General features: G+C 36.2%; 1 protein-coding gene across 2 annotated transcripts in view; it reads right to left on the bottom strand.

Moving 5' to 3' along the window:
- The window catches only part of ZWILCH (zwilch kinetochore protein), a 32,244-nt gene that overhangs the window by 4,267 nt on the left and 838 nt on the right, over positions 1-27,139 (bottom strand). Inside the window, exons 2-18 of one of the 2 annotated variants that reach the window (XM_016208647.2) lie at positions 25,880-25,931; positions 23,714-23,809; positions 20,312-20,430; positions 18,264-18,463; positions 17,752-17,822; positions 17,303-17,458; positions 15,495-15,566; positions 13,771-13,864; positions 13,207-13,256; positions 12,212-12,317; positions 11,638-11,717; positions 9,782-9,938; positions 9,109-9,137; positions 6,465-6,601; positions 5,277-5,372; positions 3,564-3,676; positions 151-264 (exon numbers count right to left, since the gene is read on the bottom strand). In XM_016208647.2, coding sequence (XP_016064133.2) covers positions 176-264; positions 3,564-3,676; positions 5,277-5,372; positions 6,465-6,601; positions 9,109-9,137; positions 9,782-9,938; positions 11,638-11,717; positions 12,212-12,317; positions 13,207-13,256; positions 13,771-13,864; positions 15,495-15,566; positions 17,303-17,458; positions 17,752-17,822; positions 18,264-18,463; positions 20,312-20,430; positions 23,714-23,809; positions 25,880-25,931 — 1,717 coding nt within the window. In that variant the 3' untranslated portion in view covers positions 151-175. Of the gene's footprint in view, positions 1-147; positions 265-3,563; positions 3,677-5,276; positions 5,373-6,464; positions 6,602-9,108; positions 9,138-9,781; positions 9,939-11,637; positions 11,718-12,211; positions 12,318-13,206; positions 13,257-13,770; positions 13,865-15,494; positions 15,567-17,302; positions 17,459-17,751; positions 17,823-18,263; positions 18,464-20,311; positions 20,431-23,713; positions 23,810-25,879; positions 25,932-27,139 lie in introns of those variants that run through there. The other variant, XM_016208648.2, reaches the window with a different exon arrangement.

Genomic DNA, 27,139 nt, shown 5'->3' on the forward strand with positions numbered 1-27,139 from the left:
TAACATCTGGTAAGCCTTTTATGTGATTACTGATAAGTAATCCATATGCCTAATGTATTAAGTCAGCATTTATGTTGTGGAAAGATATAAAACATAAGGTATTTAACACATTACAAAGTATTTAGAGAGAACAAAAAGTGAACATACTACCTGACAGAGGACCCATCAGCACATTTCACTTGAAATGCACCTGGCTGCAGGTAACCATGCTAGTAAAGGATGTCCTTTCTTCCAGGCTACTGTTTAATGTTAATTCAGAAAAATCTGTAACCAGAAAGATAGTGAGATCAGAACTGTTTACCACCCTGCTGGCTTTTCTACCATGTATACTGCTGAATTTTACCATAACAGAGAGGTAGCCTGAATGATGTGTCTTCTACTTTAAGAGAATTTAAGACAAAAAGCAGAAAGGAAAATTCCTTTAAATAGTAAACCCTCTTGGTCCATTGAAAATATGACTAAACAAATGAAAATATAAAGCAGATTTTTTAAAAATTGTGTATTTTTAATTTGCTTTAGTTTTTTGTGCTTCATCCACTACAGTTAAACAATTTTTTCCAATCTTGACATGTATCTCAGAAACATATTCTGCCTAGGATTTGTAGTCTTGGGGCTAGACACATACCTGTTTTTCCTCCAGAAGTCTGTTGTGTTTCAAAATAAATGGTACAATTAACATTTAGATGAGATTATGTCCACTTCCTTGTGGGTCAATATTTTGGTTTCCATAGTCTCGCCATTAACAACAATCATTTGCTGAACACCCACTGGGTGAGCAGCACTCTACTGGACACTGTCTCCCCCCATTAACTCCATATCATATCATCTCTTCCCATGGTAGATAAAGGCACATTTTTCTCTCAAGTTTTTCTGATTTTGATATCAACTGTTTTACTCAAGAGTATCATACCACTAGATATCTTGAAAAACTAGTATTCAACCAAAGTGTTCAATCCAATGAAATAGAAAGTCTAACTTCTTAAATACATATGCTCTTTAGCTAAATAAATAAATAAAAAAAATCATTATCGGGCTTTAATATTTACAATCAGGGCTTTGTTTGAATATAAATGAGATCCTCCATCAACAGTGGGCCTTGTTTTGGGCCAAAGCTCACTGAATAATTTCTAGACAAGCACATCAAGAATATATGATGGGTAGAAGAGGTTATAACATCCAAGCCAAAATGGAATTTGAGTGTGTCTAAGCACACAAATATACAATTTCATTTAAAAATTTTATTTTCATAGGAGTCATTAGACCAATGCATTAGGAAATTATTTTAACTCTAACACTCAAAATCACTTTCACTGTTTTTTTTGAAGCAAACTAAGTCAAAGAAAACTCTGAAACATATGTTCCGTATACTTCACTTATTCAGCATCATTGGAAAAAGGTGTTTAATCTTGCATGAATTTCCTCATGACAGAAGTTTAATCTTTATGTAATAAGATTAAAAAAATTTTTTTTTTAAAAATATATCTTTATTGATTTCAGAGAGAGGACAGGAGAGGGAGAGAGAGAGATAGAAACATCAATGATGAGAGAGTCATTGATCGAGCCCACAACCCGGGCATGTGCCCTGACCGGGAATCGAACCCCGATCGCCTGGATCCTAGGTTGACGCTCAACCGCTGAGCCACACCCGGCTGGGCTAGATTTTTATTTTTATTTTATTTATTTATTTATTTATTTTTTAAATATATCTTTATTGATTTCAGGGAGAGGAAAGGAGAGGGAGACAGACAGAAACGTCAATGATGAAAGTCATTGATCGGCTGCAGCCCGCAACCCGGGCATGTGCCCTGACCGGGAATCGAACCCTGATCGCCTGGATCCTAGGTCGACGCTCAACCGCTGAGCCACGCCCGGCCAGGTGGGGCTAGATTTTTAAATGGCATTTTCCAAAAATACTTCACATATGTTCATATCTTTAAAACTTACTTTTTAATCATAAAATATATATCTTAAAAAAACACATATCTCAAACAGCATATGTGGATAAAATAAGATGTTTAAATTGGTGGTTCTCAACCTTAAGGTGCATAAGGGAGTCACCTGGAGAACTTTAAATATTACTGATTTCCAGGTCTACTTCAAAAGATTCTGATTTACTTGGTCTGGGTATAAGAACTTTCAACTTTAAAAACTCCCCAGATGATTCTAACGTTCAGCCAAAGATGAGAGCCACTCTGGCCATCACCGTTCCACACCTCAGGAATTTGGTTATATCCTTCCAGACCTTTTCCTATGCCACAGTCTCCATGTTTAATCCAGTAGTTTGCTTCTGTAAATAATACCTGCAATTAATAACCTTGTTCATAGGTCTTTTTGCACATCTGGTTATATTTGTGGAATAAATTCCTATTAAAGAAACTGCTGGGCCAAAAAATGTATTCTTGTAAAATTTTGGTGAATATCACCCTCCAAAGAAGCTGTACAACTTTGGAGATTGACTGCCTGTTCCCCCATGTCCTTGCCAGCACTGTGACACCAAAAGTTTTGATCTTTGCTAAACTGACAGGTGAAAGATGGTATGTGCCATGACATATAACATAATTTCACATCTGTCTGATTACATGTAGAGTTGAGTACTTTTATTTTTAAAATGACATCTGAATTTCCTTCCTGTTAAACTGTTCATATCATTTGATTATTTTTCTATTGAGATATTAATATTTTTCTTCCTGATCTAAAATTTCTTTACTAGGGAATGTAGCCCCTTTTCTGAAATTGAGCTACAAATTTCTCTTCCTAGTTTATCATTTGTCCGTTTTGCCTCCAGTATTTTTTCCATGCAGAAATTTTTCTATTTTGATATAGCTGATTTTCAATCTTTTATAAAGCTTCCATGTTTTATATCACACTTAGAAAAGACAGCATGATTTTAACTGATGATTTTCAAGAAAGTTCCTTCATTTTCTTTAGGACTTATACAGTTCAGCCACATGAACAGAGAAGTTTCCATTCTAGTTGAGAGAAGTTTCCATTTATGCTTGAAGTAAAATATATTTTGGGGAGAAGGATAAACATTTTCTGGAAATAATTTTACAATATTTGAATGCAGCCCATTTAAGACCTACACAAGTAAAAGATGGCAGCACCATACAATCCACTTATGTGAAGATAACACTTTTAGAGGTGCTTAACAAAGGAGGAAGACTTGGTGAGGCAGTTAACTACACCAGAGGCTAAGATATTCTTTGACTGATGTAAACCATCTTTGATAGAATACTAGAAATCTCAACCCTTATTGCAGACACAGAGAAGACATTTGGGCAGAAATATCACTATTTTAAACAGTGCACAAAGGTGTGAAGTATGGCATTTCAATCTTTTAAACTATTTCTCCTCCTATGTCCCTACTGCTTGATCGCTTTTAATAAAAGCTCCTCTATCCAGGATAATGAGAAATAATGATGTTTTTCAGAATAAATATGTTTTACATGTAGAGTTTAGGAAAATTATTTAAAGTTGGGCACAGGAACTGTAATAATTATCTCTACCAGTAAAATTTTATTTTCATTTTCAATTTCTCTAAATAGATTACAAACTATATTTACCAGGTCTGTGGGAATTCAGATGGTCTACAGGTAGACTGTCACTCAGTTGCCAAACGGTTTTCACCTTTTTTTGACCACTATTTATTTCCACTCTCCATTTTTGTGGCTTCTCGCTAAGGAAATAAAAAACATCAAAAGGGGGGGAAAACTAGTTATTTCCTTCCTTTCTTCCCTCTACAGTCATTTAGTAAAGTCCTTATGGGATAAGCACTAAGGAAGAAGAGACCAACAGGTCACAATTCTAAATGTCAGGATTTTAGAGTCTGAGCTACCTACCTACAGGACATTGAAGTTAGGGATTCACATCTAATAGGCATTTAGAAATATGCCTCTGAAGTTTAGGAGAAGCTGGAGATGAGGGTTTTGAATTAGCATTAGCCCAGAGGAACTGAAAAGCCTTGAGAATGAATGTAATCACCCAGGGAAAGATAGAAAGTAAGAAGAAAAGAGGGCAGAAAACAGAGTTCTGGTGAAAACTCACATATAAAAAGCAGACAGAAGTTGATAGAGAACTATTCTGTCTTGGAGGTGGACCAGAAAGGTAAAATTAAAATTAAGACAGAATGCTATGTCACAGAAATGGAGAAGGGGATAGGTCAAGAAAGCAATTGTTATATGCCAAACTGCCTTATAAGTGCTTACTGAAGAAGAAAGAATTGGTGGGTCAGCTAATTGCACAAGGAGCTAAAATACACTGTTTTACTGGAAAGTGTCCACCAGATATGGCTATTAGAAGTCCACTGATAGGCCCTGGCCAGGTAGCTCAGTTGGTGTGTCATTCCGATACACCAAGGTTGCAGGTTTGATTCCCAGTCAGGGCACTTACAAGGAGCAACCAATGAATGCATAAATAAGTGGAACAACAAATGGATTTTTTTTTCCTCTAAAAAAAAAATCGATAATAAAAAAATCTTTAAAAAAGAAGGCCACTGATGACCTCTGCCAGAGCAGTTTCATGGGAGTGCTAGGGTTTCAATAAGGGGACTAAATTGAGGAAGGGTATAAATAGAGTGCCTTTAGTATGAGAGAAAGTTTAAGTGTATTATATGCTGAGGGGAGACCATCATTTGAGGTAAACTCAGTATCATGTGGACGGCGAATCTGTTGTCTTAGCCTCACAGTTCTCTACTTCCCCAATCCCAAACTCTTCTCTCACTCCCACTGCCATACCTTTGACTTTGTTATTACCCTGATCATTCTTTTTTTTTTTTTTTTTTTAATATATCTTTACTGATTTCAGAGAGAGGAAGGGAGAGGGAGAGAGAGAAAGATAGACATGTCAATGATGAGAGAGTCATTGATTGGCTGCAGCCCACAACACGGGCATGTGCCCTGACCGGGAATCGAACCCTGATCGCCTGGATCCTAGGTCGACGCTCAACCACTGAGCCAAGCCCTGCTGGGCACCCTGATCATTCTTTTTCCACTGCCATTTCCTCTCTGGCTATACTTTCCATCCTGTTCAGCAAAGGAATTACAAATTGAGAGAAAATGAAAGACTAGAGGCTCACTGGTGGAAAGAGAGTAGGCAAAAGGTGTGGGAGAAGGTGGGGCAGAGGGTGAACTCTACCAGACTATGTCCAGAGAGGGGGTAAGATGATGAAGCTTTCAGAGGAGAAGCAGCTCTGGGTTATGAGGTCCCCATGGAACAGACACCAAAACTGCCTAGAATCATAACCAAACAAAGTACAATTTAATTACTGAATTGCTTACCTTTGGTATAAGTTTTTTACAGCAGTTGGTCTGACTGGCAGCTGAAAAATGTGTTGCTCATCAAGAGGATTTTGTTTGTAATATTTTATGCAGGATCTATGAAAATTAAAAAAATGCCACTTGGAGATAAAGGCTTTCTGGTAGTCTAAAACTCACAAGGGAAACATTTTGTTGAATACCACTAATCACAACATCAACATCAGAATAATTTCAGAGACACAAAAATAAAAAACAAACATACAATACCCCCACTCCCAACAAAACAAATATTTCTTTTTCTTTGAAGGAAATATCACTTGCGTTTTAAAAATTAGTAGTAGACATATTTCTTATAAATATAAAATACATTTACGGTGAGCCCAAATAAAGGCTTAAGTGGGGAGAGAGAGCTATCAGAAAGAAATAAACAAAGAAGCAAAAGAGAAAACCATTGCCTCCATGGTTTTCAGGGATTGGGGAATTAGAATTAATTTGTTTATTCTACTTATCTTTAACGGAAAAAACAATACTTGGTACTTTTCCCTTTACAACTGAGGCAAATTCTAAGTGTGGAAAAGGCAGAGGTACATTTCCTTTCACAGAGAAAAAGAAACAGAGCCCTGCCATTGGGTGGTTCACTTATTTCCAGTTTGAGACCTCCAATACACACAAGACACAAGCAATCCAGGTATGAGAATTATTCCAAACTAATTTTAATCAAACTGATTTGCAGAAATCTCTAAAATTACAGCAATACTGTTGACAGAGGTCTGGTAATATTTAAATCCATTTAGTTACCATATAGATGGCTGGCAATTAGTTTGGCCAGTATGTATAAGGATGTAAAGAAAAGACAGGAACTAATATTTATTAAGCACCTACTAAGTGACAGGTACTTTATATACATTATATCATTTAATCCTGACAACACATGAGGTTATAGATCCCTTTTATAGATGAGAAAACAAGATACAATGAAAGGAAACTTCCTCTGGACATTAGGAAATGCTAGAGCCAAGTGTCAAACTGATTCCTTCTGAACTCAAAGCCTTTCCTTCCTATGACAGTGACTTAGAACCATTCTGCTACTGTGAAGACAGGGTGCACAGATTCTATCCTAAGCGATAATAAAAAAGGCATATATTTTGGTTGCAACTATTTCAGAAGAGAATACTGTTATGTGAGTAAAAACAACAGAGAAATACTTACTGTGTTAAAGAAAAGAGGAGCTCATGTTGAGGTTTAATAAAAAGCTTGCAACTGACTATTATTTCTAGAATATGGTGGAGTTTTTGAACATGATACACTTGTTCTTGTATATCTGCTGATGGAGAAATAAAATATTCCTAGAATAAAAAAGTATAAGCAAAATAGAGAGAAAATTAAGGGGAGTCTTTAGAAAGAATATGGCTATGCCTGCTAAACCTAAGTCTGAAGGCTTACTTCACGGGGGGGGGGGGGGGGGGGCGGCAGACAGGAGGCAGCTAGATAGAATATACCATTTTTCAATACTATTTCTCTAATCTGTAAGTAAAATCTTCACTGAAAATGTTCTAAGCAAACCATTCTACATATTCTCGGTGAAGGCAAATCACAGAACTGCTTCACGAAGGAGGGCTGAGTGCATGACTATGCTACCCACCCACCTCTCCAGATGGAATAAACGGCAAATCCACAGATAATTCGTAACTTCAGTACCCTTGCAAGGTTGACAGAAGTGTCTACCTCTGAAATAGGTAATAAGTCTGAAGTACCAAGAAGTTAAGCAAGTGTACTGCTACTAAGATTCTGCTCACATAGACCACTGGTAAGGTGGTATAACCCTCTAGAAAATAAATTTGGCAATGTACAGCAAGCATCATAAAATGCTCAGACCTTCTAATACTATTTCTGAGAAGCCATCCTAGGGAAAAAGGCCATGGTAAATATAGTAGGTGGAATTCTACAACGGTCTCCAGGATTCCTACCCCCTGGAGTACACATCTTATATAATCCCTTCCCCTTGAGCGAGCCAGAACCTCTGAATATGGTGGGATGTCACTCTTGTGAATAGGTTACTAACTGATTGACTTTGAATCAACCAAGAGAGAGATTACAGTCATTACTATGACCTAATCAGGTGAGCCCTTTAAAAGGTGAAGCATGCCCTGGCCCATGTGGCTAAATGAGTGTTGGCCCAGACACCAAAGGGTTGCAGGTTCAATTCCTGGTCATGTGCCTGGGTTTCAGGTTCCCTTCCTACCCCTGGTCAGGACAGCAACGAATCAATGCGTCCCTCCCTCCTTCCCTGAAAAGCAATGGAAAAAATATCCTCAGGTGAGGATTAACAAAAAAAAATAATGAATGAATGAATGAATGAATGAATACATAAATAAGTAAATAAAAGGTGAAACATTAGAGATGTTCTCCTACTGCCTCTGAAGAAACAAACTGCCTGTAATGTTGTGGAGAGGGCCACACTGGCAAGGACCCACAAGCAACCTCAAGGACCTAAGACTGATCCTGGGCCAACAGTTAGCAAGAAAATGGGATCTCTGTCATAAGGCCACAAGGAAAAGAATTCTGCCAACAACAAATGAGGGAACTTGGAAGTAGATCTTTCCCTCAAGCCTTCAGATGAAAATGTAGCAGATTGACAAAACCCTGAGCAGAGAGGACCCAGCTAAAATGTGCCCAACTCCCAACCCTTGGCAACAGTGAGATAAATTTGTGTTCATTTAAGCTTTTTAGTTTGTAGTCATTTGTTATGCAGCAACAGAAAACTAATACAGTAAGGGAAAACATCAGTGTTATTTGGAGTAGGAGATGGCTTGTTTAAAAAGACAATTACTGGCCCTAGACCTACCGAGTCACCGGGGCCTAGGAGTTAGCATTTTAACAAGCCTTCTAGGAGAGTCTCAAGTTTAAGGACTATTGTGTCAAAAGTTTGAAGTCAAACCATATTTTTTAAAAAATAGGCATATGAAATGACTAGAGGGGAATTCATAAAAATTAGAGTATTAACATTTGAGTGATGAGATTAAGGGTGTATTTGCCCTATACAGTATTCTAACTTTCAAAAATGTTAAAGGCTTTCTAAGTTTAAAATAATGTATCAAACCATTCCCCTCTGTGTATGTATATGTATATATGTGTATGTATACGTTTATATATAGGTAGATATAGACAGAGCATGTTTCCACTAAAAAGATATATAAAATGTCTAAAATTTGAAAAGCAAAAATTAAACCTCCAAAAAATCCAGTCGAGTCTTACTTTGCACAACAGACACAGCTAGAGTTTTTCTACCTTGTATTTTTATTAAGAGACAAATGACAAATGAGCTGCTACTATAGATTCATTTCTAAAAGGATCTTCCATCGAATGTCAAGGGTCAGTAGAGATGCAGTTCGATCTCCTAAACTTCCTAAATAAAGACACTAGAAAAATACCAAAGTTTGTAATCATGACCCTGAAACCAGAAGTCTCTTTTGAATCCATATATTAAAGAACATCATAAATTCTTTGGAATCTGTGTAACAGAAAAGAGTCAAGAGAATATAAAGAAAAAATCCCTTTATAGGGTCTATCAAAGACAGGCATTCCCTAACTACTTTAGATAAATGGGTACACTGGCTTGAGCAGGATACAACTGTATGTCAGTATCATAAATTTATAGAAAATGATTAATGACACCAAATGGGCTACTTTTTCTGTCTGTCTAGTTACTACAGAGTAGGCATTAAAGGCACTGACTGTCTCATTTCTGTTTCCTAGGACCTAGGACAGAGAGGCACAGATTAGGCACTTAATAATTATATACAGAATGAATGACTAAAAGAAAAACCAAGTTTTGATTAAAAAATAAACTCACCAAATGATTCAAAGATGCAAGTTCCTGACCTATTATGAAAAAAACATATATGCAAATAAGCTTTAGGTATTATCTTTTACATGTTAAAAAACCTAAGTAAAAACTTTCATAGTTCATATATAAAAGAAATGCTCAAGCTAAACAGTTCCTCAGAAATAGTCAAATTTTCTGGCACATTATACCATAAAGACATACTAGTCCTTATTTTAAAAATGATCACAGCTTGCCCTAATTTACTAAATTATCCTCACAGAATCTCAAAATGTTCGAACTAAAAACAAACACTATAGTATCTTTTTTTTTTTTTAAATATATCTTTATTGATTTCAGAGAGAGGAAAGGAGATGGAGAGATATAGAAACATCAATGATGAGAGTCACTGATTGGCTGCAGCCTGCAACCCGGGCATGTGCCCTGACTGGGAATCAAACCCCTATCGCCTGGATCCTAGGTTGATGCTCAACCGCTAAGCCATGCCCGGCCGGACCCAAGTATCTTTATCTAGGAAGAAACTAAAGCCCCAGAGAATGAAAGTGTTTGGGTCACAGTGAACCACGGGCAAAGCCAGGACTACAAATGACTAGGGACAAGTAGAAAGATAAAATCTGGGAATACCTATGAGCATACAACTGTGATATACTTTTTAATTTTTTGAGCTTGGAAAGGGACTCACCTATGAAAAAACTGATATAATCTTTCTTTAGTTTGTCCAAACCAATTTCCAAAAGCATCTGAACTGGAAGAGTCCCACTGAGAGAAACAGTGTCCATGGCTCCATGGTAAGACTGATGAATGAGCTTACTTAGTAGACTGTTGCTTCCACTATGGAGCTAGAAATCAAGAAAATTTTATAAAACCATAAATAAATTCAAGAAGCAAAAGAGAAGCAAACTGCATTAGCTACAAGCTAAAAATTGTAAGCTTGCATCTTTTGTCTCCTGATACTATAAATTGTTTGAATAAAAACCCCCAAGTTACAAACATAGTTTCTAAAGTGCCTTTCCTGCCTCATTTGTTCAAGTCCAAAGCAATTAAGAAAAGTTGAGACTTATCAACCCCAGATGCAATTCCACCAAAAAGAAGGCAGAGTTGGTCCTTTGAAGCTTTACAGCCAGAAAATCTCTTCTCCTGGCCAAGTGCTATAGAGCATCTATGCCCAAATCAAACATCTTCAACTACACTGAAAATCTGCTGTAGCCGAAAACTCCCTCAATGGTCCATGCATGTGTCATAAGGAACTCCTCATTGGTTACGATATCCAACATACTAACTCGATCATTTGCAAATTAAAAAGAGCTATAAACTTACAGATCTAATATATGTTCCAAATGTTAAACAATTAATTATAAGCATACCTAAACTATCTGACATTTTCTCACCACTATCTTTCTATGATCTATAATTTCCATCACAATCTTTTGAATTTTCTTTTTTAAAACTATTTTCACTTCATTTTCACTCACTGCACATAGCAGGGATATACTTGTAAGCATTTCACAAACAGAGAAACTCTCAAGAAAAAAACTCAATGTCCAAGACAACAACACCCAGAATCATTAATGCCCAATTAACCAGGGGCAGTTTGAATGCCTTTGCTCTGAAATGTACCTCTGTTCACACCTATTGAAGTGTCAAAGCTTCATAGTAATGAATTAACCTCCACATGACTTACAGTAATTCCTATTAAATAAGGAATCTTTTTGTTTCTAGCTTTTTACATAGCTCTTTCTTGATTATAGAAGCAAAAATTCATTACGGAAAATTCATGAAGTATAGAAATTTATAATGCAGTTAGAAAAACTCACTTGTAACCCTAACACCAGAAGTACTGCTAAAACATTTTAGCATATTTGCTGCCACTTTTTCTCTCCAAAATTTACGTTTTCAACACTACAAGCATTTCTCCACATCATCTGTCAGCATCACTTTTTAGCAACTATTACATGTGCCATTATGTGGTTATATTATTATTTACTTAGTCGTTTCATTAATAGTGGGAATTTAGGTTATTTATAATTTTTTGCTACCATAAATGAAACTCTAATGACTATTCTAATATAAAGAATCTTGATACACATGTCTAAGCTTAGGATGGATCCTAACAAAAGAATTATTGATTCAAAGGGCATGACACATTTTCAGGATCATTATGAAAATTGCTTTTAAGAGAGTGTTCCAAATTATACCCTTATCAGTAGTACATGAGAATTATCGTTCACAGCGATAGTAACAATGACAATATTAGTAGCTTATAAATACTGAGCACTTACCCATAAGCTTGGTGCTAAGAGCTTTACATTAATTAAATTAATCCTAAACAAATACCTATGAGGTAGGTATTATTCCTACCCCTACTTTACAGATGAGGAAACCAGCACACAGACGAAAAAAGGAATCTTCCCAAGTTTACACAGCTAGTAAGTCACAGGGTTGGAACTCAAGCTCAGACAGTATGTTCCAGAGCCTGTGTCCTTAACCATCATGCTATGCTGCTGGAAAAACATTCAACACACACAATACTAAACCTACCCATGGCTGTATATCACCACGTAGTAGACTCTGGATGATCAACGTGAAACACTTTACCAAGTCTTGATATGAAATCACACCTTGAAAAACAAGTCAGTCTAACATTATTTTCATGGTATTTCTGCAGATCAAATATGTCATTAATCTTAAGCATATACAAGTAAAAAGGAAGACAAGTATCTGTACTTTATGGATGGGGAAGAGAAAAGAAAAAGACAATGCATTTCTAAAGAAAGAAATTAAACTGCCACAAAATAACACACTTAGTAGAATATTAAGGAATGTATTTTCCTTTCTCTAATCATTGCAATTTCACTAAGGTATATGTTTTGATTCATATAAACACAGCCTAAAACCCACCTAAGACTTAGGCAGAAGAATAGATTCTACGAACTGCCTTATATTATTAGTACAATTCTTGAGTAGAATATGCCAGTGTATTATTAGAAATGAATTTGTAAAACAGGAACCAGACTTGGACACGCTGTATTATTTCCAAAAGACCAAGTTAAAAGTAAACCTAAGAAGTAACAGAAAAAGATTTTTTTATTTTACAACCATTATGAACACCTACTACTACTCATTTTGCACCACAGCTGCTCAGCAAAATCGAGATCTCCCCGTACTGTGAAAAGACACTCGATGGAACGATCAAATGCAGCACTGTCATGCTTCACTGTCTGAAAAAGAAGTGCCACAGAATACGCAGTTTAATTTTTTTTTAAAGTGAATTAGTTTAAGGCCAATAAACTTTCAAATGTTACTCTGAGAAAATGTGGGCCCATGAACACACACACACAGAGAAAGATGTGAATGAATGTTCTACAACTTCATTCACTAATGAGAAGCCACAGATCAACAGACAGTGAAAAATTGGGCCCCTAAAATTGTTTTAAAACTGTGATGCCAAAGATAAGCATCAACTTTCCTTCATGTAAAAATATTTAATTAAATTACTGTTGTCTCCATTTTCCTGTTTATTATATAACAACACAATTAGTTTAATTTAATAATAACACCTCTGGCCTGCCCAACGTGGCTCAGCAGTTGAGCACTGATCTCTGATCCAGGAGATCGCAGTTCGATTCCTGGTCGGGGCACACGCCTGAGTTGCAGGCTTGATCTCTAGCAGGGGTGTGCAGGAAGCAGTCAGTCAATGAGCCTCTCATCACTGATGTTTCTATCTCTCTCTCCCTATCCCTTCCTCTCTGAAATCAATAAAAACATATTTAAAAAATAATAATAATAGTATCACCTCTGGCATATTAACATGCCGTCTTTTAATATACTAAAGTAATACCATGTTATAGTATATTAACATACTCATTTCTACATCTCTGCAGTTGAGAATTAGTAATACATATGTATTAGTTCTGTGTAAAACTACTTATCAGCCCTTAAGGAAAACAATCACCAGTGCTGACATTAAAGACCAAGAAAAGATTACTCTCCACTGCCTTTGCTGTACCAGATCCATTTGACATGGATGATACAGCATGAAGGACAACAGTACAATCACATTTTAAAAGCTATTTCAGTGTACATTTCTAAATGCTAACAATCACTTACTTCTGTGTCTTTTTTTGTAGAATCACCAAATCCATCCAGCTTATTTAAGTCTAGAAAAGTGGCAAAAACTTATTAATTCTGGATTTTATTTTTCTGCTTTCGAAATTATTTCCATCCTAATCTTATTTTCAAGTAGCAAATGAGGACAGTAAAAGTACAAGTGGGGATTTTAGCAAATTACTTTTAACTCTCCAATGGAAGTCATAATAGATACACCCTGGGTAGGGGTGAACTGAGGTAGAGTGAAAGCCCGACACACAATGCTAGGCACATGGCAGGTGCTTGAACATTACTATTACTGTTCCATCTCTCTTCTCCTACAATCTCAAATATGGTTGTGATATATTAATTTTAAATTAACTCTTATTCTTAAAATTACTTAGGCTGTTGCCATTAGCAATTCCAACTGAAAGCCGTCCTTCTGACCACAACAGACTTCATAATTTATATAGCCCAACCCAAAACAATACAAAGTCTAAAAAGACAACTTCTATTTAAATAAAGTATAAATTCCCAATTAAGAAAAATAAACAATGTAGAAGCGTGAATTAGGAAAACAAACACCATTCAGAAATTCTTGCACAAGTTCAACAGCAGATTTTGCTTCCAGAGGTGCAGGCCATTCAGTTACACCAGTCCTCAAACCATCAGCCAAAACCTATGGGAGATTTAAAAAACCCAAAAGCTTGTTAGCAGAAAACACAGTTTAATCAGTAAGGATATAGTTAATAGTATTACTATTTCCTGAGTATTTAATCACATGCCAGGACTGTTCTGAGTGTTTCATATATAGTATATGTTATTTAATCTTCACAAAATCTCTATGAAGCAGATATTACTATTTACCTTCATTTTATTGAAGCTAAGAGAGGCTAAAGTAACCTGCTTAAGGTCACACAATTAGTAACTGACGGTGCTAGGACATACACCCAAAGACAATGTTCTGAACTATGATGCCATGTGCATAGATGCTACAAGAGTCAAAACTGATGAGCCTGGCCTGAAGATGCTTTTAATTTTGGTTAAGAAGAACTGGGCCCGGATGGCAGTGGCTCAGCCGTTGAGCATTGACCTAGGATCCAGGAGATTGTGGTTTGATTCCCGGTCAGGGCACATGCCTGGGTTGTGGGCTCAGTCCCCAGCTGGGGGCGTGCAGGAGGCAGCCGATCAATGACTCTCTCATCATTGATGTTTCTATCTCTCTCTCTCCCCCTCTCCATTCCTCTCTCTGAAATCAGTAAAGATATATTTAAAAAAAAGAAAAAAAAGAACTGGTAATACATATGAAATAATTGGGAACAAATGTAAAACAAACTGGAAATTTACATAAAAATATTATGTACCCTGATCAGGTAAGGATTAAAAAAAGAAAAAGAAAAAGAAGGGATCTGGAGTTCCCTCATAAAGGCATCAGTCAAATCACTGAACGTGTAAGCTCTGCCAGGGTGGCGAGAAAAGGGCAGAGACATGAGGGCAGAAGCATGATGGCAGCCCACATGCTTGGAAGAGGAGCAGTCTTGGAAGAGGAGCTTTCAAGAAGACAAGTGAGAAAGGTAGAAAAAGTACTACAGAAAGCACATTAGTGATTGCCAGGGGCGACCACTGATGGGGGTGACAGGTGACTGCTAATGGGTATGGGATTTCTTTTGGGGGTGATGAAAATGATCTAAAATTAAAGATGGTCATGGTTATACAACTCTGTAAGTATACTAAAAACCATTGAACAAGCAAATTTTATGGGATGTAACATATCTCAATGAAGCTGTTTAAAAAAAAAGTAGGGCAGTGATTGGATATAACTGACTTTGTATGACAAGCTAAGACACTTGGACTTTCTACTGCATTAAAATGAGGCACCCCCTTGAGATTCAATTTGTAGAGTGGAGCTAAAATTACTGAAATATCAAATTCTTGAAATATATGCTCATTAATCTTTAGCATCAATCAAAACCCAAGCTATTAACAAGCAGATTACATATGCATGTGAAATAAATTGGCAGCTAACTCACCTGGAAAGAGGGGAATCCATCAATAAATAAAAACCAAACACTCCAGTCAAAAAGGCAGAACTGTAGCTATTAATTATCTAACTAATGCTCACTTTAAATGTACGGACAACTACCACATAGTAAAATTAAGTTGCCCAAATTGCCAAGAGTATCCAATGCATACATAACATTTGGAACAAATTCTGAAGAACACAAAACTAAATAACAATGATATTAGCAAACATTTTTTACGAAAACATGAGATTTAATGCAAGTTACAAATGCCAGAAGGATACTCACAAGGAGAAATTTCAGTTCTCTCTGAAGATGATTCAAAGGACTTCTGGGATCTCCCGATTCCACTTTAATATTCTAAAAATTTCCCAAAGTCAGTTTTCACTGGTAATCCCATCTTCTCAGCATAAGGATAACAGTTACTTGCATTTCAAACTACCCACACATTACAAAATACATTTCATAAAGCACTAATGAATTGAAAAAGTAGGGCAAAACTTCACTTAGAACATCTCACTCAGAGATACCATAGATCATCCCAATATAGTAACCTAAATTAGGGTCATCACACCCCATTTCTATACCACAATTGTACCTGCCTGGAACAATTGCTCTCTTTACATGCTCTCCTGCTCTCTCCCACCAACTTTCCAAAGGACAAGTAGGAGAAATATAAATACAGCTCAAGACTCAATGATAAACTTAGCATTACCACATACCAAAAATACACCTCCCTGAATAAATATGTTCCTTAGACTCCTAACAGTATGCTGTCCTACCTGGAGGTAAAATTTTACAACCCTAAGATATTATTTAAAAAGGGGGTGAAAAAAAAATTAAATTCTGTTGTATGTAAATTCCTACTGAAGGAAAAGCATTAAGAATATGATTATCCATAATCCCACCACCCTGCAGGAACCACTAGTTTAATAAAGAGCTATCCAGGCTTCTGTGTACACATTTTAAAAAACATAGTTGAGATTGTACTATACATTCAATTTTATACTTTCTACTTGTCTACTTAATAAGCATTTCCTATTATTATAAAAGACACTTTAAATATAGATTTTTCAAGAAGGTGTAATATTTAATCATGATGGAAATCTATTTTAGTCATTTCCCTATTGAACATTCAGGTCTTGTTTTTAATATTTTGGAAACACAGCTATATCACTGCGAATAGCTTTGTACATGTATTTGTTAGCAATTCTGATTAATTTCTTAAGATAGATTCCTAGAAATGTTATAGGGTGAAAAGGCTCAATAGAATAATTCTTGATGTAGTGCCAATATATGCACTCCTTTAAGAATAGCAGAGATGTCCTGGCTGGTGTGATTCAATGGGTAAAGCGTCAGCCCTCATGCCAAAGGGTTATAGGTTCGATTCCTGGTCAAGGGCACATACCTGGGTTGCTGGTTCTTTTCCTGCCCCCGGTCACCCCTTGTCAGGGCATGTGTGGGAGGCAACCAGTTGATGTGTCTCTCTCACATCAATATTAATCTCTCTCTCTCTCCCATCTTCCCTCCCTTCTACTCTCTCTGAAAAGCAATGGAAAAAAATATTCTCTGGTGAGGATTAACAACAAAAAAAAGAATAGCAGAGATGACAGGGATGTAAAGTACAACATAGGGAACACAGTCAATAATATTATAATAACTGTGTATGGTGCCAGGTGGCTACTAAACTTATCAGGGGAATCACTTCATAAGTTATATAAATGTCCAACACTATGCTGTACACCTGAAACTAATATAATATTAAATGTCAGCTGCAATTGAAAAAATAATAATAAAAATAGCAGAGATGATGCCACTTTGATAATTTCACTTGAGTTCCAACTCAAGAGACTTTATTAATCACTGGAAAATTCTTAAGTTATATAACTGCAGTGCTGTGGGCAACTTATAGATCAGACCACCTGGCAAAACCTTCACTGGCCTCTCTGGGTACTTCAGGGACAAGCTGTCAAGAGCTGGGTGGCGGGGGGGGCTGGGGCTAGGGTTGGGACTGGAAGCATGCAGCACCAGCAACGAGCAAATTAAAAGTAAACCTACACTGAGTAAACTCAACAGAAAACAGGGCTTGCTCCTACCAGAGTTGCAGTTGAAGAGAGTGGAGGGATTTGAAGAATCTCATCCACAGGACTCCAGGAAATATCCAAAGTGATCGTAGTCTGTGATGTGGAGACTGTATCATCCAAGGCAGTGGACTTCAAGAGCTCATACTGGGCAAAGCCCCTGGCTGTAACCTGAAAAGAGGGCATCCAGCATACTAACAGCTATGCTTTCATGTGACCAAAGGCCCATTTTCAGTACTATACTTTCATCCCAAATGGAAAAATAAGACAATTATTTTTAATCGCAAAGATTAGCTAAAAGGCAAGGCATATATTTTAATTTTAGTCATTAGCTGATATGAAACAAACAAACATTTTGATACCACAGAAAAGCATGTCCTCACACAGAAGTGAAAAAAACCTTTAAATAGGAAGTGAGGTCAGTAACAGTTTGAAGAAAATAATATGAGAAGAGAAATACTTACAGTAGACAAGTGATGTCTTTTCTTATGTGAATTTTTTAAGTCTTCAAGGTTTTCAAAATAATTTTTATCAGCTATGGGACATGAAAGAAGGAAAAAATTTAAATGTACAATTCAAAATTACATCTTAACACTAGAAAATTAAAATTCTGAGGGTACTACAACTTAACACTAATAACAGTTGAAATTTAGGTTTAAATCACAGGTGATTGTCATTATATTCCGTTTCTGATCCTTTAATGAAAATTTCCAAAATTATACCCATACAAATCAGATGAAACCCAAACAAAACAGCCATAAACTCCTGTCCAGGCTTTTGGAGATCTGTTTCCGGAATATCACCTACATGCTGCAAGTTATACACTAGACTAAATTCATGGTGGCTAACACAAGTTCCACCGAGTGCACTTCCCTCTAAACGATATCAACTTTCAGTAAAAACCACAAAACAGTGACTATCAAATAAATAAATATACACCCATACACCCATAAAAGCAGTAAGAGTGAGCTCTCACCTTTACAACTGACCACATATAAGACAATTCCTGTAATGCTGTTATTTGTCGTGATAAGCTCAGCTCCTAGCCAACAGGTCCCTTCAGGATCTGAACTGTCACACCTTACCCAAAGGGGAGGAAGGGCAGTAACTGGCCGATTAATCTTCAAATGGGTCATATTAGGATTATGAGCCATGGTGTAAAGTCCAATGAACTGCCTTGAAAACAAGAGTAGAAAGAATAAATTATAGATAGAGATTGTGAACAGTCAAGAATTTTTCTTTTCCAAAGATATCATGAAAGGTCTCCCAGAAACAAAAATCTGAAAATGTACATAAATATTTCACCCAATGAAGAAGTGAGAGATGAGCACACAAGGCAGATCAAGAATGACACACCAGAAAGTGACAATGACAGGTACAGAGCTACTATAAGCAGGGAGTTCAATACAGCAAGGGTAGAGGTTCAGTGAGAGTGGAAGTATGGTATGAGATTAAGCTAAGGAAATAAGTAGGATGAAAAGATGCTCTAAGTTATTAGTCATTGGGACACTTAAGGAAATTAGGATATGGATTGTGGATTAGATAATAGTATTATAACAATGTTAAAAATCCAGATTCTGATCATTGTTCTGTGGTTATACAAGAGATGTATTTGTTCTTAGGAAATATATAGTAAAATACTTATGGGTAAAGGAGTACAATGTCTCCAACATACTAAAAAAGTTGCATGTGTGGTATGTGGATATAGATGGTGGTAGTGGGACAGGAGGAGGCGGCATAAAAGAACGACAAAGCAGATACAACAAAACATAAACAATTGTTGAATCTGGGTTAAGGACATACAGAAGTTCCTCCATTATTCTTGTAACTGTTCTGTAAATTTGAAAGCATATCAAAATTAAGTTACCAAAAATGTGGCTTAAATTTTTTTTAAAACAGATGAAAACTGAATTTATTACCAACAGATGTTCAGGAAAGGAATTTCTAAGGGACTATACTTCAAAAAGGAAATACAATAATCCCAGAAGGAAGGTCTGAAAAGCAAGAAGAAATGGAAAGCAAAGAAATGATAAGCATATGGGTGAATCCCAACAAACACTGGCTGGAGAAAACAATATAAATAAATAATGTTTAAGTTGTGGGAGAGAAAAAGAAAAAAAGCCAAATGTGACTTAAAATCAAGAAGCCATGAAATAAAATGTTGCTTAATTTAACTACTGAAAAGTGTTAAAAGCTTCTACATAGCAAAATGAACAAAAACCGCCATGAAGGAAAGTTGCTTTGTGAATGTTGTTACAGTTGTTATTCTCTAAATGTTATTATTCTCCTGATTCTATTCTCCAGAACTCCTTGATAGCAAGGACCTGTCTGGTTCTGGAGGTGGGGGAGGCCAGGCAGAAGGAATTGCATATGGCTGCACAGGGAGGAAGCAGGAAGTGAACCTGGCAAGGCAGAGAGAGGCAGCAGAATTTCTAATAGGGTAGGATCATTCCTCACTGGGCAGGAGAGTGCCATGCATTGCAGGACATTTACAATCCATGGCCCAAGCCAAATAGCTCCCCTCAGTCATCATGATGACCAAAAAGTACCCCTGCAATTTCCAAATGCCCACTGGGCATGGTATCCCTGGTGGAAGACCACTGGATTAGACAAGGAAGGTTCCTATGTGTCACTCAAAAGGAATTTGGATGTTATCATGAGGCAATGAGAACTGCTGAGGGATTTATAAGCAGGAAAGAAACTTGATCAGACTTTCTGGCAGCAGTGAGGAAGAAAGATTGGAGGGGAACCAGATTAGACACAAGGAAAACATTTAAGAAGCAACAACAAGTGGTATAGGAGAATAGAGAAAGGGACAATCACTGCGGCCTTCTTGGTCATGTTTGGGATACCACTGGGACATTCAGTAGAGAGTTGGGTATACATATTTAGGGGGAGGGGGAAGGAAGGAGGGAGGGATCTGTGCTAAATACATATTTTTCCCCCCAATGTTTATAAGAATGCTTCAATTTAAATTCCCAACCTCCACCCCTATTCCTACCTCAATACTAAGAAAAAACTTACCTTGCCCTCCCAACTGGTAAAGCAAGTGGTCCAACATTCTCACCAGCAGAGAAATCAGAAATAGCAGTTTCTTCAGATTGTAGCTCTTCAACATGGCTTGTTTCTTCCTTCTCTAAAGGCTTTAAAAAATGTTTTAAATTTATTTAACCAAATGAAAGAAAACATAAGGTAACAGTCAACTGTTCACTATGCTAGAACATAATGCACTAATTTCTAAAACTTTAAACACAAAGAGTTGGGATATGGCAAGAATCATAGCTACAAACCAGTTTGGTACCAACCTATCTAGCTATCAGAAGTATTTCCACTGTCCTATCAAAAGATATTGTTCTAGGTTGCTACTTATAAAGGAAGCATCTGATGCCATTAGAAAAAAAAGTGCTCCAACATGTACAAAATGATGAGCTATAGACAAAATACCAAGGAAAACCCATAGGAGACTCCCTGATTTTGTCAAATTCTTCACTCCCAAAGTGCAAAGATTCCTTTAAGCTATTCCTCTTAGAGCTATCAACTCTCACTTGTGTTACAGGGTTCTGATGCATATTTATTTCTGATATCTATGTGTTTAACTAGTTAACTAGCTTAGTATTGCCAATAACAACAACAATTATGAGTTAACATTTACTAAGCACTACCAGGTACAAGCTTCTGTTCTAAGTTTTCTTTTATTCTTCATAAAAGCCCTGAGACAGGTAGTGTTATTAACTCTGTTTTAGAGATGGGAAAACTGAGATAGTGAATAGCTAAATAACTTGCCTAGGATAATAACATAGCTGCTGAGTACAAAGCCAACACATGAATCTAGGCAGTCTCTTCTAGTGGTAAATCCTCTGCCAATTTAATAGGTATCAGAACTAAATGCTTGTTTCCTCAACTTTGACTTTCTTTTGCCAGATTCCAAATTTCATTTCCTTGCAGGCCGGCCTGGCTTTCCAAAAAGTTCCTAGTACTAGAGGTACCCAAGAAATACCATTTTTTCCTCTGTTCTACTTTTCAATAATCATGCTCCTAAAACTCATGATTAAGCTCTACTGATCTTTGCAGAAACAAAGGCTATTTTAATTGTTCAATGCCAGGGCCTCACTGAATTACAGATAACTCCTTACAACTCCAAGCTGCATTCTCCCTAGAATCCTAACCCAGATTTCCACAAATGCCCTCTGCTCATCTTTACCATTTCCAGGATAATTTATCTTCATCTGACCATCCTCACCTTTTCAGCTTTGTTTCTATATACATACATTTCCCCTTCTCCCCATAACAAAAGTCTAAATTCAACCACATAATTCATCTATAATTATTTTCCAAGCATTTGTCCAACACAGATAAGTACTCATTCATTAACTTAAAAGACAAAGTAGCTCCCCTCCTCAGAAAGGAGTTTTTGTGTGTGTGCACTTAAAGAGCTCCCTGTTCATTCACAATGCCTGTCCAAGACAGCATAAGGGTTCTAAAGCAGACAGAGATGTTCCTTCCAAAGCAGGCATGGAGAACGTCCAGCCCCCAGGCCATATCATTTGGTCTTGCCCTGCCAAGGCAACCACAGGTGGGACTCAAAATTCAATAAATCTAGGAGCATTCTTTCATAGCTAATTTTTAAGTTGATCATTTTGTATGGCCCTCAAATGATGTTATAAATATGCAAATGACCCTTGTCAGAAAAAAAGGTTCCCCACCCCTGTTCTAGAGGAACATCCAAGCACACCAGTGTGGCTCAGTGGTTGAGCATCGACCTATGATCCAGGAGATTGTGGTTTGATTCCTGGTCAGGGCACATGCCCAGGTTGCGGGCTTGATCCCAGCAGAGAGTGTGCAGGAGGCAGCCGATCAATGACTCTCTTATCATTGATAATTCTATCTCTCTCTCCCCATCTCCCCTCATCTCTCTGAAATCAATAAAGATATATTTTTTATTTTATTTATTTATTTATTTTTAAATATATCTTTATTGATTTCAGAGAGAGGAAAGGAGAGGGAAAGAGAGACAGACAGAAACATCAATGATGAGAGAGTCATTGGGGATCGAGCCTGCAGCCCAGGCATGTGCCCTGACCGGGAATCGAACCTCGATCTCCTGGATCCTAGGTGGATACTCAACCACTGAGCCACGCCCAGCAGGGCAAGATATATTTTTTAAAATAGATAAATAAGTAAAGTCAAGTCCATTTTCCCCTATTAGAGCCTGTTCCTATCTACTTCAGGAAATGATCGCCCTAAGATATCCTGTAATGTGACAGCATTATCAGCACTCAATAAAAACCACAACTGTCAAAACAGTTACCATAATTAAGACAAAAAGGTTTAAGGATGTAATTATAAAGCGATAGAAGAAATAAGAAGTTCCCTCTTGTTACAGTTAACAAACAAAATTAAAGTAGAACTTTATGAGTCATAGCTATTTATGCTGTGTTGTTCACTACAGTAGCCAGTAGACACATGTGGCTATTGAGCACTTGAAATGTGACCAGACCAAATTGAGATGTAAATGTAAAATACACATCACATTTTAAAGATGCAGTATGGAAAAAAGAACTTACAATATCTCACTAATGATTTTTGTATTAATTAGGTATTGAAATTACAATTTCAGATATATCAGATTAAATTTAAAAAACCATTACTAAACCTAATTTCAGACCAGCAATTCTACTCCTGGGTATTTACTATAAAGAAAAGTGGCCCTGCTGGGCATGGCCCAGCTGTTGAGCATCGACCTAGGATCCAGATCATGGCTCAATTCCCGGTCAGGGCACATGCCGGGGTTGCGGGCTCAATCCCCAGTTGGGGGCGTGCAGGAGGCAGTTGATCAATGACTGTCTCACCACTGATGTTTCCATCTTTCTCTCTCTCTTCCTCTCTCTGAAATCAATAAAGATATATTTTTTAAAAAGTTATGCACACACAAAAATCTGTACAAAAATTATAGTAGCTCTTTTCATGATCATTGAAGACTGAAAACAACCCAATGTTCTTCAAAGGGTGAAAGAGTAAATAAACTGTGATATGTCCATACCATGAGACACCACTCAACAATGAAAAGAAATGAGCCTCTGATATGCACACATCTTGGAAGACTCTCAAAGGGATTACACTGAGTGAAAGAAGCCAGATTCAAAAGGTTACACACTATATAATTCTATTCATAACATTCTTAAAAGTAAATTTTACTGTATGATAATTTCACTTATTTCTTTTTTAATGGGACTACCAGGAAATTTTAAATTACATCTGTGGTTCACATCATATTTCTATTGGACAACACTGTAATTATTCCTGAAAGAATTAGAATCCACTTTTAAAAATATGCTGATAAAAAAATGTATACACTTGAGATTATTCCCATGAAACTAAATTTGGTTATCAAGAATAGAACAACCACAAAGCCCAAGTACTACTTACCACTTTTTCCAAGATGAATACAACATCATTTTCATTTAGAATATTTTTCAAAGGATTTGGTTGGCCTTTGGCAATCAACTGCACTTGGACATCAGCCTATTAAAAACAGATAATGTAAAGCAATGCTTTATATATTTAATATTTGTACAAATATTTAAACACATAAAGACCAATTCTATGCAAGTAACTGGAAAGGAGAATTTGAACAAGACATATATTTTAAAAGATTTATTTTTTGCTCATGTTGTTTTTCATGTTTAGAAAATGTAGCTCATATCTATATCTACACATACTTCAAGGCCCACCTAAAATGCACCCTGCCTTGTAAAGCCTTCTTTGGATTAGGATCACACTTTCAGCCTTTTCCTCTAATCACACTGTATTTATTGTTATGTACCACAAAATTAGCCCTTTACAAAATGTTACCCTTTCTTCTGGTTGAACTATGGAATTTAAAACTTTATCAGTTTATAGGAAATAAATAGTCTTTCATTCCAATTATAATACACATTTATTGTAGAAAAGCTTGAAAATAGAAAGCTGAAAGAGATTTTAAAAAACTCACATATAATTCTACTAGCCAGGGTAATCATTACTGTTATTAGCCTTATTGGTACATATTTGCTAGCTCTTTTTCCACGCATATAAATAAATCTATTTAAATAAAAATGTATCTATTATTTAGATATAGATATGATTTTGTCTAATAAAAATAGGATATTCTAATAGTTTTTATAGCATAAAATTCCATGCTATTAGATGTTCTTTGACTGTCATGGCTCTACCATCATATAACTAATTCCACACTGTCAGACATTTAAGTAGTTTCAAGTTATTTTCCATAAAAAACAATTGATAATGGACATCTTCAATTACTTTCTTAAGATAAATATATAAAATCATATTGATATTGTCTTTCACATATACCACACACATTTGCATTCCCATCACTTATGTCAATACACTATTCTCGTTATTTTTATGGTCTCATAGCAAAAAAATAGTACCTTGTGATTGTTTTCATTTTCGTTTACTTGAGCACTAATGAAGATAAATAGTCTCTAATATGCTTATTATAACATATTATCTCTCATTATTTAAATCTGTTTAATTTCTTATTTTGGATATTGAAGCATTTAGATACCAAGTTCAGAGAGTAAAATCACCAAAGCTAGGAAGAGACAAAGAAAGAAACTTTCCCAGAGCCTTCAGTGGGAACATGGTCCTATTGACACTTTGATTTCAGACTCCTAGTCTCCAGAACTGTGAGAGAATAAATTTCTGATGTTTTAAGCAAACCAATTTGTGGTACTTTGTTACAGTAGCCCTAGGTAACTAATATAGGTATCAGGTGACAAGAATTCAGATAGTGCAAGATAACGATATTTGTATTTTTCCTTCTATGATTACTTATTTGTGTCCATTATAGTTGTCTTTTTTCTTATTAATTTTAGAGAGCTTTTTATGTTTTTTATATATGGATATTAACCCTTATCATTTACAACTATTTCTCCCCAGCTTGTCTTTTAGTATAAAATTACCTTAGGTTACTAATTACTTTATGGATTAAACTCTATGGGGAGTTTACCTATGAAACAGTTGGCATATATTAGATGCTTAATAAATTCATACATGTTTATAGCAGCTTTATTCAGAACTATCAAAAACTGGACACAATCCAAGTGTCCCTCAACTGGTAGACGATAACCAAACTGTAGTGCATGCACATGATGGAAACCTGTTCAGCAATATAAAGGAATGAACTAATACACTCAACAACGCAGATGACTCTCAAATGCATTATTACTCATTGATAGAAGCTAGACCCAAAAGGCTACAAACCGTATGATTTTATTTACATGACATTCTGGAAAAGGCAAAACAGAAGACAGAAAACAGAGATAGAAAACAGATTAGTGGTTGTTAGGGACTGGGAACACAGAAAAGGGTTGACTATAAAGGGGCATGAGATTTTTGGAGGTGATAGAAATGTTCTATGTCTTGATAGAGGTGGTTATATGACTGAATGCATTTGTAAGAACTCATTGAACTGCACTCTAAAAGGGTGAAATTTACTTTATGCAAATTAACTTCAATAAACCCAACTTTTTAAAAGTCACAATTTTAAGATTATTGAGTTGTGTTTAAAAAACAAATTTTTCATACCTCATAGATAAATGGGTCTTTACAGATTCCCTTCTTTTCTTCATCAAATTCCCTGTAATGCAGAACCACACTGAAAAACAGAGCTACAGTATTCTGTCATTTCAACTCAGGAGTTAGTCAGCCATTTCATCTCTGTGTGACAACAGTGAGAAAAGCAAAATGCAAAGTAGTCATGACATCCCTAAGGCATAGCTGGGAAGAGGGGCAAAAAGAAGAAAAAGAGTATTAAGAAGAAAAAGGAGATGTAGAGATTAATAGACTGCTGCCCACAAATGGGTACACCTGCTTCTAAGAGGTAGCTCTACTCTTTTATCTTTTAAAACACATGACTAGCTACTATTAAAAGGTAATTTACCACATGACTTTTGGGAAGTAAAAATGACTGGATTTTCTTTTTTTAATTATTTCAGAGAGAGGAAGAGAGAGGAGAGAGAGATAGAAACAAGAGAGAGATAGAGTCATTGATCGGCTGTCTCCTGCACGCCCCCAACCACTGCACCACGCCAGCCGGACAAAAATGGCTGGATTTTGACCTGCCAATGAACCAGTGGCCCACAACAGAGAAGTTATTAAGGGTCCCGGGCCTTAGATTTCTATGGCTAAAATGGAAGCACCCATCCTCCCTCTACTTTTATGAGCTGTTACTAAAAAATTAGTAAATTTAATCATTTTAAACAATTTCCTTTTAAAAATGTAAGCACAAAACTCTAGAATATCATCAAATAATTATCATTTCAGTCAAGAGAATTTTAAAATAGTGATCCCAAAGCATGTAAACCTATAAACCATTAACATACCAAAATGCACATCAGCCTGCTATACACTCTGAAAGAGAAAAAGAATCTTTAGAGTCCTAAAGGAACCCAATGGAATTGTTTCATGATACCATTTATTATTTGATCTACTCTATGACTTACTGAAATAAAACAGGAGATAAAACTTTAGACCAATTTGCTTTTGCCATTTTGGACAAGACTGTGACTTAAAGATGTTTGTCTTCAGTGTACAACTCAGGGATGTTAGTCCATCATTCAGCAATCATTTCTCAAGCACGTGTATATTTCTCAAGCCATAGAATGAAATATTGTATAGCAGTTAATAAAAACAAAGAGACAGATCCATAGGCTCTCATACTGAAAGCTATCCAAGACACTGCTAGTTTAAAAAAGCTAGTGTTCTTTCTATAACGATCAAAAAATTGACAAGAATGACCACTTTTGTAAGCAGGAAAAAACCAATAAAGATAAACAATGAAAATTT

Source organism: Miniopterus natalensis, chromosome 1 (genome assembly GCF_054644295.1).
Source record: "Miniopterus natalensis isolate mMinNat1 chromosome 1, mMinNat1.hap1, whole genome shotgun sequence".
In the NCBI taxonomy this organism is placed as follows: Eukaryota; Metazoa; Chordata; class Mammalia; order Chiroptera; family Miniopteridae; genus Miniopterus; species Miniopterus natalensis.